We start from the raw sequence: 11,088 nt of genomic DNA, 5'->3' as shown, positions 1-11,088 counted from the left end.
TTGGAAAAAAACCCAGAACACGGGGAAGAGGGGAGTTTGTTCCGTCAGCGCAAGCATTTCTGCTTGCCCAATGGAGTAATTTCCTTAGTGCAATGTTGAATGCAACTGAAGAGGATCAAAACCAGACAGATGCGAGTAGCAGCCAGATCCTATATGACAAGCATTAAACTAGAGACCAGGTTGTAAAACAGCTCCCTTAGCAAACTCTTGAGTTGTGCTGCAGACAGTTTTAGCAACTCTGTATTTCAGTCTCACCAATTTTATTTTGTCAAAAAGCTTACACAGAAGTAGTAATCAATATTTAGTTATCAATAGTTATCAATATTTATTGGAAGATACAACTCAAAAACTAAAATCATCTCAACATGGTACTTCCAGCAAAGATACTATGTTTGGAGTTCACCGGACACAAGGCAGCAAGAGCAGCACCCTCCAGGTCCTTTGATAGCAAGGACAAGCCTTCAGACTGGCTGGATCTCTGGCCAGCAATTAGCAGTGTCAGATGTTCTGTCAGAGCAGTGTCTCTCCCACAATGCATCAGTTTAAGCTGAGCTCAAGGCCTGACGGTAACTCTCACATTTTGAGCACTACACAGTACATTGCCACAAAGCTCTATATTTGTAGTTTAATATATTTCGCTCCAAGCATCTGCAGTGGAAGGGAACTGGTACAGAGTTCTAGAAAATAATTTTACTTCCCTCTTTTAAACTTTGATGTTAGTGCACCACCGCCCCTTGCTTTCTTCCTGGCGGATCCCTTGGGTTCTGGCTCTTTGCGTTTGGCTGAAGTGATGGAGCCAGTAACCTTGAAGAAGTCATCTAATCGGCCCTGAGTACTGCCCTGGCGACTCTTGTGCAGTCTCTTGACCCCGTTGCGTATTCTTTCTTCGTTGAACTGCTTCTCTCCGCACAAGAAGTTGACCAGCTCTTCCTCATCTGGTTCGTTCCACTTCAGATCCACAGCTTCGGGGTCGACAACTTCAGGTTCCAGGAAGAGCAGCTGGGCCTCCTTGTGCAGCCAGTTCTCAGGCACAGAATACTTCTTGTCATCTATTTGCTGGAGAATCTTTTCTATGCTCTTGTGCTGCTTGATCAGCTCCACGGCCCGCTTCGGCCCAATGCCCCGGATGCTCTCGCAGTAGTCGCAGCCCAGCAGTATGCAAAGGTCCACAAACTCCTTCTGCGTCAGGCTCAAATCCTGAAGGATGCGGCTCAGGTGGAATTCCTGAATCGGCAGCTTCTTCGCCTCACTGGCTGTAAGATGCCGCATCAGCACAGGGCTACCAAAGGTCAAGCAATCCATATCCTCAGTAGCAGCTGCATAGACCTTGCTCGCTTTCACCAGTGCAGCACAGCTAGCTTCAGCCTCGCCAGGTGCATCAACATAAGGGATGCCCATCAAGGTCAGCAGCTTCTTGCACTCATCGTTGTGCTGCTTGGTCACCTTCACTAACCTCTTGCTGAACTTTTCTACATTTTCCTCCTCACCTGCCTCTTTGGCCTCTTGCAACTGCTTCTCCGCTTCAGCTCGGCGCTCGGTACGTTTGGCTAGTTCCCCCGATTTCAACTGTGGGGGCTTGCCATCAAAGACATAGACAGGCTTGATGCCATTTTCCACCATGCGGATGGTGCGGTAGAACATCCCCATCAGGTGGCTTGTGATTTCGCCTTCTTCATTCTGCAGCATGTCAGCTCCCTGCCTTACAGCAATCAGGAACTGATAAATACTCATAGACGCATCAATGGCCACCTTCCGGCCAAAGTAACTCTTAATGTCATTCTCTCGAATGGCACCAGGAGCTATATCAGCAATCAGCTTGGCCAAACCATGGATTCCCATCCTGGTAACTCAGCGCCAGTTGCAGTCTTTCTGTGATGATACAACACGGGAGAAACCTAGAAAGTAAAACAGAAGGCATGAACTGAAGATTTAGAACAGGCATCCCCAAACTCGGTCCTCCAGATGTTTTGGGACTACAATTCCCATCATCCCTGCCCACTGGTCCTGTTAGCTAGGGATGATGGGAATTGTAGTCCCAAAACATCTGGAGGGCCGAGTTTGGGGGTGCCTGATTTAGAATGACAAGAAAGCAAAATGTTCAGCTGTTGGATCAAGGTATAATTTTTCCTACCAATCTAAGATTACCATGTGGTGGTTATTATTTTGATGAACAAAAACAACAACTTATTTATTGCTTTACACTGAAACCTCAAGGCAACATACAACAAAATTGTAATAAACTATCAATACACTATAAATTGATCAATGCCTTGCCCCTTCATGGATCAATGCCTTGTCGTGGCGAAGGGGCTTGAATAACTCAGAGAAGCTATGAGCTATGCCATGCAGGGCCACCCAAGATGGACAGGTCATAGTGGAGAGTTTTGACTAAACGTGATCCACCTGGAGAAGGAACTGGCAAGCCACTCCAGTATCCCTGCCAAGAAAACTCTATGGACAAAGACAACAGGCATATAAAAGTTATGACGCTGGAAGATGAGCCCCTCAGGACGGAAGGCGTCCAACATGCTACTGAGGAAGAGCGGAGGACAAGTACAAGTAGATTCAGAGCTGATGAAGCGGCTGGGCCAAAGCCGAAAGGACGCTCAGTTGCGGATATGCCTGGAAGCGAAAGGAAAGTCCGATGCTGTAAAGAAAAATATTGCATAGGAACCTGGAATGTAAGAACCATGAATGGAGGTAAGCTGGATGTGGTCAAAAATGAGATGACAAGAATAAATATCGACATCCTGGGCATCAGTGAACTAAAATGGAAGGGAATGGGCGAATTCAGTTCGGGTGACTATCATATCTACTACTGTGGGCAAGAATCCCGTAGTAGAAATGGAGTGGCCCTCATAGTCAACAAAAGAGTGGCAAAAGCTGTAATGGGATGCAATCTCAAAAATGACAGAATGATCTCAATAAGAATCCAAGGCAGACCTTTTAACATCACAGTAATCCAAGTTTATGCACCAACTACCGGAGCTGAAGAAAGTGAAATTGACCAATTCTATGAAGACCTACAACACCTTCTAGAAATGACACCAAAGAAGGATGTTCTTCTCATTACAGGGGATTGGAATGCTAAAGTAGGGAATCAAGAGATAAAAGGAACAACTGGCAAGTTTGGCCTGGGAGTTCAAAATGAAGCAGGGCAAAGGCTAATAGAGTTCTGTCAAGAGAACAAGCTGGTCATCACAAACACTCTCTTCCAACAACACAAGAGACGACTCTACACATGGATATCACCAAATGGGCAGCATCGAAATCAGATTGATTATATTCTCTGCAGCCAAAGATGGAGAAGCTCTATACAGTCAGCAAAAACAAGACCTGGAGCTGACTGTAACTCAGATCATCAGCTTCTTATAGCAAAATTCCAGCTTAAACTGAAGAAAGTAGGAAAAACCACTGGGCCAGTAAGATACAATCTGAATCAAATCCCTTATGAATACACAGTGGAAGTGAGGAACAGGTTTAAGGATTTAGATTTGGTGGACAGAGTGCCTGAAGAACTATGGATGGAGGCTCGTAACATTATACAGGAGGCAGCAACGAAAACCATCCCAAGGAAAAGGAAATGCAAGAAAGCAAAATGGCTGTCCAACGAGGCCTTACAAATAGCGGAGGAGAGGAGGCAAGCAAAATGCAAGGGAGAAAGGGAAAGATACAGGAAACTGAATGCAGATTTCCAAAAAACAGCAAGGAGAGACAAGAGGGTCTTCTTAAATGAGCAATGCAAAGAAATAGAGGAAAACAATAGAATGGGGAAAACCAGAGATCTGTTCAAGAAAATTGGAGACATGAAAGGAACATTTCGTACAAAGATTACCATAATCAAGGACAAAAGTGGTAAGGACCTAACAGAAGCAGAAGACATCAAGAAGAGGTGGCAAGAATACACAGAGGAATTATACCAGAAAGATATGGAGGTCTCGTACACCCCAGGTAGTGTGGTTGCTGACCTTGAGCCAGACATCTTGGAGAGTGAAGTCAAATGGGCCTTAGAAAGCACTGCTAATAACAAGGCCAGTGGAAGTGATGATATTCCAGCTGAACTATTTAAAATTTTAAAAGATGATGCTGTTAAGGTGCTACATCCAATATGCCAGCAAGTTTGGAAAACTCAGCAATGGCCAGAGGATTGGAGAAGATCAGTCTACATCCCAATTCCAAAGCAGGGCAGTGCCAAAGAATGCTCCAACTACCGCACAATTGCGCTCATTTCACACGCTAGCAAGGTTATGCTTAAAATTCTACAAGGTGGGCTTAGGCAGTATGTGGACCGAGAACTCCCAGAAGTGCAAGCTGGATTTCGAAAGGGCAGAGGAACCAGAGACCAAATAGCAAACATGCGCTGGATTATGGAGAAAACTAGAGAGTTCCAGAAAAACGTCTACTTCTGCTTCATTGACTATGCAAAAGCCTTTGACTGTGTTGACCACAGCAAACTATGGCAAGTTCTTAAAGAAATGGGAGTGCCTGATCACCTCATCTGTCTCCTGAGAAATCTCTATGTGGGACAAGAAGCTACAGTTAGAACTGGATATGGAACAACTGATTGGTTCAAAATTGGGAAAGGAGTACGACAAGGTTGTATATTGTCTCCCTGCTTATTTAACTTATATGCAGAATTCATCATGCGAAAGGCTGGACTAGATGAATCCCAAGCCGGAATTAAGATTGCCGGAAGAAATATCAACAACCTCAGATATGCAGATGACACAACCTTGATGGCAGAAAGCGAGGAGGAATTAAAGAACCTTTTAATGAGGGTGAAAGAGGAGAGCGCAAAATATGGTCTGAAGCTCAACATCAAAAAACCAAGATCATGGCCACTGGTCCCATCACCTCCTGGCAAATAGAAGGGGAAGAAATGGAGGCAGTGAGAGATTTCACCTTCTTGGGCTCCTTGATCACTGCAGATGGTGACAGCAGTCACGAAATTAAAAGACGCCTGCTTCTTGGGAGAAAAGCAATGACAAACCTAGACAGCATCTTAAAAAGCAGAGACATCACCTTGCCGACAAAGGTCCGTATAGTTAAAGCTATGGTTTTCCCAGTAGTGATGTATGGAAGTGAGAGCTGGACCATAAAGAAGGCTGATCGCCGAAGAATTGATGCTTTTGAATTGTGGTGCTGGAGGAGACTCTTGAGAGTCCCATGGACTGCAAGAAGATCAAACCTATCCATTCTGAAGGAAATCAGCCCTGAGTGCTCCCTGGAAGGACAGATCGTGAAGCTGAGGCTCCAATACTTTGGCCACCTCATGAGAAGAGAAGAATCCTTGGAAAAGACCCTGATGTTGGGAAAGATTGAGGGCACTAGGAGAAGGGGACGTCAGAGGACAAGATGGTTGGACAGTGTTCTCGAAGCTACGAACATGAGTTTGACCAAACTGCGGGAGGCAGTGCAAGACAGGAGTGCCTGGCGTGCTATGGTCCATGGGGTCACGAAGAGTCGGACACGACTAAACGACTAAACAACAACAACACACTATAAATAGGTTAAAAAAACCTATGCTCACCAATCAATTATGTACAGATTCCAGAGAAAGAAGTGCAAATTACAAATAAGGTAAGGTATTTATTCTTTTCCCCCAATTTATACCTTGCTCTTCCTCTCAAAGAAATGTAAATTACATTCATATGGCACCCTTATTCTGCCATAGAACCCGATGGGAACCAAATGGGACACAGAGGTACATCACATCAGCTGAGGAATGAAACCTGGGACTGGAATGACTGACTGTATCTGGGACTAGAATTAAAGGCCCAGGATCTGTCATTGCTATTCTCCATTATTTCTTCCCGCCCACTGTTAATGTGGCCTACTGCTGCAACACATCTAGTTCTCTCTCAGGATCCATCCCTTGCTTTACCTGAATGCAGTCACATCAAGGTTCAACTGCCATTCACAGTCCCTATTATTTCCAATGGGCATTCAGGCAGTTCAACCCCTGCCCCCTTCATTTGCTCCAGCTGCAACAAAACAGGCATCTCCCATGCTTTGGCGCTGTAACTCTCCAAGGGCTTGACTTCACCCCCGACAGCGCACACTCTTCCACTGTCTCCTGGGACAGAGGGATGACACCACCATCACCACCATTTTTAAAAAAATCCAGTTGGTGGTTCAGAAATCCTCTTGTAAGCAAAATAAGACAGAGTCAACCCAGATGACTCTTACTCGTTTCGCCCGTCTCAGACTGCAGTCTCGCAAGCATTTAACCTGGGAGCCAGTGCCGCTGAACTCCGTGGGATTGACCTCCGAGTGGACCCTGAGAGCCGGCTGACTGCAATGTGGCTCTCCCCTTCGCCCTTCCACCATAGCTGCCAAGTTTTCCCTTTTCTTGCGAGGAAGCCTATTCAGCATAAGGGAAAATCCCTGTAAAAAAGGGATAACTTGGCAGCTATGCCTTCCACGCCAGCCTCCCTCCCTGCGGGGCAGGTTTCTGCCTGAGGCCGTGGCAGGGCGAGGGCGAAAGCGGCTGCCTCCCACCCAGCCGGCCTTTTCCTCCGCCACCTCCCCACTCCCAGCCACGCATAACGCGCGAGGGACTGGTATTTTGGGTACCTTCCACTGCCGCCTGCTCCCTCGCAGCCACGCGCGACCGAAGACCCCGCTGAGGACTCAACTAAACCAATCAGCGCCTCTCGAAACGGAACTCCCGCGCCTCCCTTTTGGCGCCTTCTGAATCCCGCGCCCAGTGCATCAAGGAAGGCAGGGCGGGCCAGACGCCTGCTGCCTTCTGGGAAATGTAGTCCACGCGCTCACCGGCTTTTCCTGGTGGCCCGCTTCAGAGGTCTGGAGGGACCACAATTCCCAGCAGGCGGTGCATGCGAGAAGCCTCTACTCCGCCTCCTTCTTCGTCCGGGGGGGGGGGAAGAGAAGATGACAGACGGACTTCCGGCGGGGAAAGGGCTGAGCCTGTGCCGGAAGAAGAGACGTGTCCTTCCGCCACCTGTGAGGAGAAGCCACGGGAAGCGCCTGACAGAGCCATGGTGAGGGAGCGGGCCGGCGGGAGCGGAGCCTCCACTGCCGCCACTTTTGCCAGCCTTTGCGCGCCTTCTCCGTGCTGGGTGTGCTCGGTTAAGCCGAAAGAGCCAGGGGGGGCGGTAGGCGGGCGCAAATGGCCCGGTTTCAATGCAGAAGAGAGGGAGGGAGAAATAAATGGGGTCTCTGTTCCCACCTCCTCTGTCCCTCGCCGAAATGTCTCTTTAAAATCGGGGTTGGGGAACCTGTTCCCCTCCAGGTGTTTCGATGGACAGCATCTCCCATCATTCCCGACCCTTTAGCCATGCTGGAAGGGGCAGATGGGAGATGGAGGCCAACGCAGGTTCTTTATCTGTGTGCGTGTGCATGCTTTAAATACTGGTAACAATATGTTATTTCACCTCTCTCCTTCCTTCCTTCCTTCCTTCCTTCCTTCCTTCCTTCCTTCCTTCCTTCCTTCCTTTCAATTTCAGGAGCTGGAGACAATGAGCAGATACACCAGCCCGGTGAACCCGGCTGTGTTTCCACACCTCACCGTGGTCCTGCTGGCCATCGGCATGTTCTTCACCGCCTGGTTCTTTGTGTATCCTCTTCCAGCCCAAAGCAGCTCTGCTGAGTGTTCAGAGGCCAGCGCCAGACACGTTTCAGTTGCCCACAGGGTTGTGGGGTTAGTGTTAATGAGCTCTGGGGGAGGTGCTTGTACCTTTGCTTATTTTTAAAAGGGTAGGGCAAGCTGTCTCTGCATATGTTGCTGGACTACAAAACTCCAACCATCCCTTAACATTGGCCATGCTGGTTGAGGCTGATGGTGACCAACAGCATCTAGGGTGCAGCTGGTTCTGCATTACTGTTTTAAATTATTTTTAGGCTGCCGTTTAGCAAAATTATCAGGATGATGTATGATGAAGGTAATAAGATGCATATAAGCAAATGAAACAGTAGAACGTCAGCATAAATATTAAACAAAAGATTTATACATATTATACAGTAAGTTACTGTTTCTTCTTAAAAGTTTAAACAAATAAAAATGCCTGTGCCTGGCAGCAGAATGAAAGCAAAATTGGCACCAGGTGATTGTCTCAAGGGCATTTCCATGTTGCACAAAAAAGAACCTATTTTGCTGTCTGGACTGGGAAACTTTCATTTAGTGTATAATTTGGTGACTTTGATGTTTAATGGCGACAGATCTTTCTTTGATACTGTTCCTGATGCTGTGGGATAGTTGCCATCTTTTCCCTGAAATTGCATTTAATTAATTTCATTCCTGTAAGCACAGTTTGACACACTGAAATTAAACTGGAGATTTTTTTTCCCTGTTATGTTCACTTGCTTAATTTTTGCATGCTGGGGCAGCTGAGAGGGTGACAACCCTGTTAAACAAAAATGTCCTGACTTTTTGCAAAAGTGTAGGTTTTTCATTGTGTATTGCTGGGGCTTTCTCCACTCTTCAGTCTCTGGTTTACTACTTTAACTAGTATTTCAGATATGAAGTGACCTCGACCAAGTACACCCGGGACATTTACAAGGAACTGCTCATCTCTCTGGTTGCTTCACTCTTTATGGGCTTTGGAGTACTCTTCTTACTGCTATGGGTCGGAATCTATGTGTAACAAAAAGTCAGGAGCTGTCTCAGGTAAGAAATTAATACAGTCATACCTCGACATCTGAACGCTTCGACTTCCGAAGGTTTCGACTTCCGAAGTCGACAACCCCCGGAAGTCCTTTCGCCCCGCGCGCCCAGCACATGCGCAGAAGTACGAAATCGCACTTTGCGCATGCGCCATAGCGGCGCTTTGACATCCGAAAACCTCGACTTACGAAGACGGCTGCGGAACAGATCGTCTGCGTAAGCCAAGGTACCACTGTGCATGATTCCACAATGAGAGCTTTTTGAGACAAATTTGGGGGAATTTCCCAGAAAATATTAGGATTGAATTGTTAATTTGGTTTAAATGTTATATTGAAATAAAATTCAGAGTTTCAGTTGGGTATTTGTTGGAAAATGTGCAACTCTTTTAAGACATGATACTTCCATACAATCATTTATATTGTAAGGAGGAGATACTAACTGGCTAAACATGTTTTGGGCAGGGCCAGGTTTTTTGGCAGAACAACCGCTTGCTATGGGCACAGCTGGTGGTGGTGAGGTGAGGTGGTGTTGGAAAAATAGCTATGCCAGCCCCAGAGCTAGATAGTGTGGAGCCAATTTTGCAGGCATGTCAGGGAAGTGGGAGAATTCTGGATCCTGTAGATCTATCACTACTACCACCACCTCCAATACCTTATTTTCCCCACAACTGCCAGAATATCACTGGCTGTACATTTGTTATGGCAGAGCTTTATTCAGGAGTATCCAGTGGGTAGGAGTTGCCACCTACAGTGTGTTGACCCACACTGCTTCTTAAGGCCCATCAGCCTATCTTTGGCTGGCTAAAGGATTGCAGTAATCCGAAGACACGTTAGGGATCTGTATTATTGTGTGTGCGTGCACACTTCCCAGAAGCAGCTGCTTTGCAACTGTTTAAAACTGCAAATTTGATTAGTATTGGGTCCAACAATTATGTTACTAATTTGTCTTGCAAAACAATGAAAGTTTAGAAATGGAAAGTTCTCTGTGGGAGGAAAGATTGTAGAAAAATGTCCTCCCCAGGTCACTGAGCAGGATATAGATATAGGGTGCACACACCAGAGTTGGCTACATGGTGCTTATTTAATAGTTCTATTTTAATGTGTAGAGTTCTGGCTTTTCTGCAGCTGAGTTTTTACCAGGCATGCTTGTGAATATAGACAAAGCCTAGTGTAGCATATTGCAACTACTTCACATTGGATGTAGCAGGTAACAAAGTGATGTGAACCCATTGGCATCTGCACAGTAAAATACAGTTGCTGAGCCTCTCTCCCTGTTGTGCTCTTTAACCATTGTTGTGCCCTTTACCATTGAGTCACAATAATCTAAATTTAAAAAGCAAGAATGAAAGGCACAAATTATGAGGACCGCTTCCCAGGCACATAGAGCATAGAAGCCCCTCTAATTGTCAAGGCCTTGTTTTGCTCCTCTGCTTGTATGTTTCCGTTTTGGACAGCAATTACAGAAAACTATAATAGGCTGGGTACTTCAGAAAATAGTTTGATCCATTTGTTGTTTTCCCTTTCAGGTTCCAGCAGCCTTACTGAAGCTCTTTTTTATTTTTGTATGTAATGCAGCTCTTTGCAGCTTGGGCCTGCATAATCTTGATATATGGTTATAGCCCAGGGTCGCAACATCAGACCAATAAAGCTGACTCTGATGAGCTGAAGTTTGTGTTCTTCTTTGTTCTTTGGGTGCACTTTTCTGCTGTATATGAAGACCCATAGGTGTACACCCGCTATAGGAAAGAAGGTACAAAGCAACAGAAATCGCTCTTTGAATAGGATGGATATAGGGGACACAATCATATGCCTGAAGCGATATTTTATCTCATCTCTTAAGAATTAAGCAATTGTGACAACAGTCAGAATTTCACGAGACTGTAAATGTTGACACATCAGACTTTCCACTGCTGTGAACAGGCTTTCAAACTCACCTTTAAACATAAGTGAACTTTTTCTTTTGCACACACAGTATGCTGGATACTATACAAAAAGGGGAGCAGGTGGTGCTGTGGTCTAAACCACTGAGCCTCTTGGGCTTGCTGATAGGAAGGTCTGCAGTTTGAATCCACACAATGCTGCGCGCTCCTGTTGCTCTGCCCCAGCCCCTGCCAACCTAGCAGTTCAAAAGCACACCAGTGCAAGTAGATAAATAAGTAGCACTGTGGTGGGAAGGTAAACGGTGTTTCCATGTGCTCTGGCACTTGTCATGGTGTTCCATTGCGTCAGAGGTGGTTTAGTCATACATGACCCGGAAAGCTGTTTGTGGACAAACACTGGCTCCTTCGGCCTGAAGCGAGATAAGTGCTGTACCCCATAGACACCTTTGAATGGACTTAACTGTCCAGAGGTTCTTTTACCTTTAACTACACAAAGCACCCACACTCATTTTTCTTCCCATCTTTCTGTTCTTTACTGAGAGAGAGCCATTGAATTCAAAAGTAAATCCTACTTAGTTCAGTG

General features: G+C 46.1%; 2 protein-coding genes across 2 annotated transcripts; one reads left to right on the top strand and one right to left on the bottom strand.

Annotated features, from left to right (window-relative positions):
- Positions 1–294: 294 nt before the first annotated feature.
- On the bottom strand, positions 295–6,843 carry FEN1 (flap structure-specific endonuclease 1). The gene is made up of 2 exons (XM_035123461.3): positions 6,577–6,843; positions 295–1,895 (listed from the first exon to the last, which is right to left on the bottom strand). Exon 2 carries the CDS (start codon positions 1,837–1,839, stop codon positions 691–693), a length of 1,149 nt encoding a protein of 382 aa, XP_034979352.2. The 5' UTR covers positions 1,840–1,895; positions 6,577–6,843; the 3' UTR covers positions 295–690.
- TMEM258 (transmembrane protein 258) lies at positions 6,825–10,292 on the top strand. The gene is made up of 4 exons (XM_035123484.3): positions 6,825–7,004; positions 7,470–7,579; positions 8,480–8,629; positions 10,152–10,292. The coding sequence occupies exons 1-3, from the start codon at positions 6,840–6,842 to the stop codon at positions 8,604–8,606; spliced, it is 402 nt and encodes a 133-aa protein (XP_034979375.2). The 5' UTR covers positions 6,825–6,839; the 3' UTR covers positions 8,607–8,629; positions 10,152–10,292.
- The last annotated feature ends 796 nt before the right edge of the window (positions 10,293–11,088 follow it).

Source organism: Zootoca vivipara, chromosome 1 (assembly GCF_965207765.1).
Source record: "Zootoca vivipara chromosome 1, rZooViv2.hap1.1, whole genome shotgun sequence".
In the NCBI taxonomy this organism is placed as follows: domain Eukaryota; kingdom Metazoa; phylum Chordata; class Lepidosauria; order Squamata; family Lacertidae; genus Zootoca; species Zootoca vivipara.
This window is presented reverse-complemented; position numbering and strand designations above follow the sequence as displayed.

Excerpts from the sequence above, each read along its gene's own strand:
- FEN1 (XM_035123461.3), bottom strand. The coding sequence starts at position 1,839 with ATGGGAATCCATGGTTTGGCCAAGCTGATTGCTGATATAGCTCCTGGT.
- TMEM258 (XM_035123484.3), top strand. The coding sequence starts at position 6,840 with ATGCGAGAAGCCTCTACTCCGCCTCCTTCTTCGTCCGGGGGGGGGGGA. Across the intron at positions 7,005-7,469 it reads AAGCGCCTGACAGAGCCATG|GAGCTGGAGACAATGAGCAG; the intron begins GTGAGGGAGCGG and ends TTTCAATTTCAG. Across the intron at positions 7,580-8,479 it reads TTCACCGCCTGGTTCTTTGT|ATATGAAGTGACCTCGACCA; the intron begins GTATCCTCTTCC and ends CTAGTATTTCAG.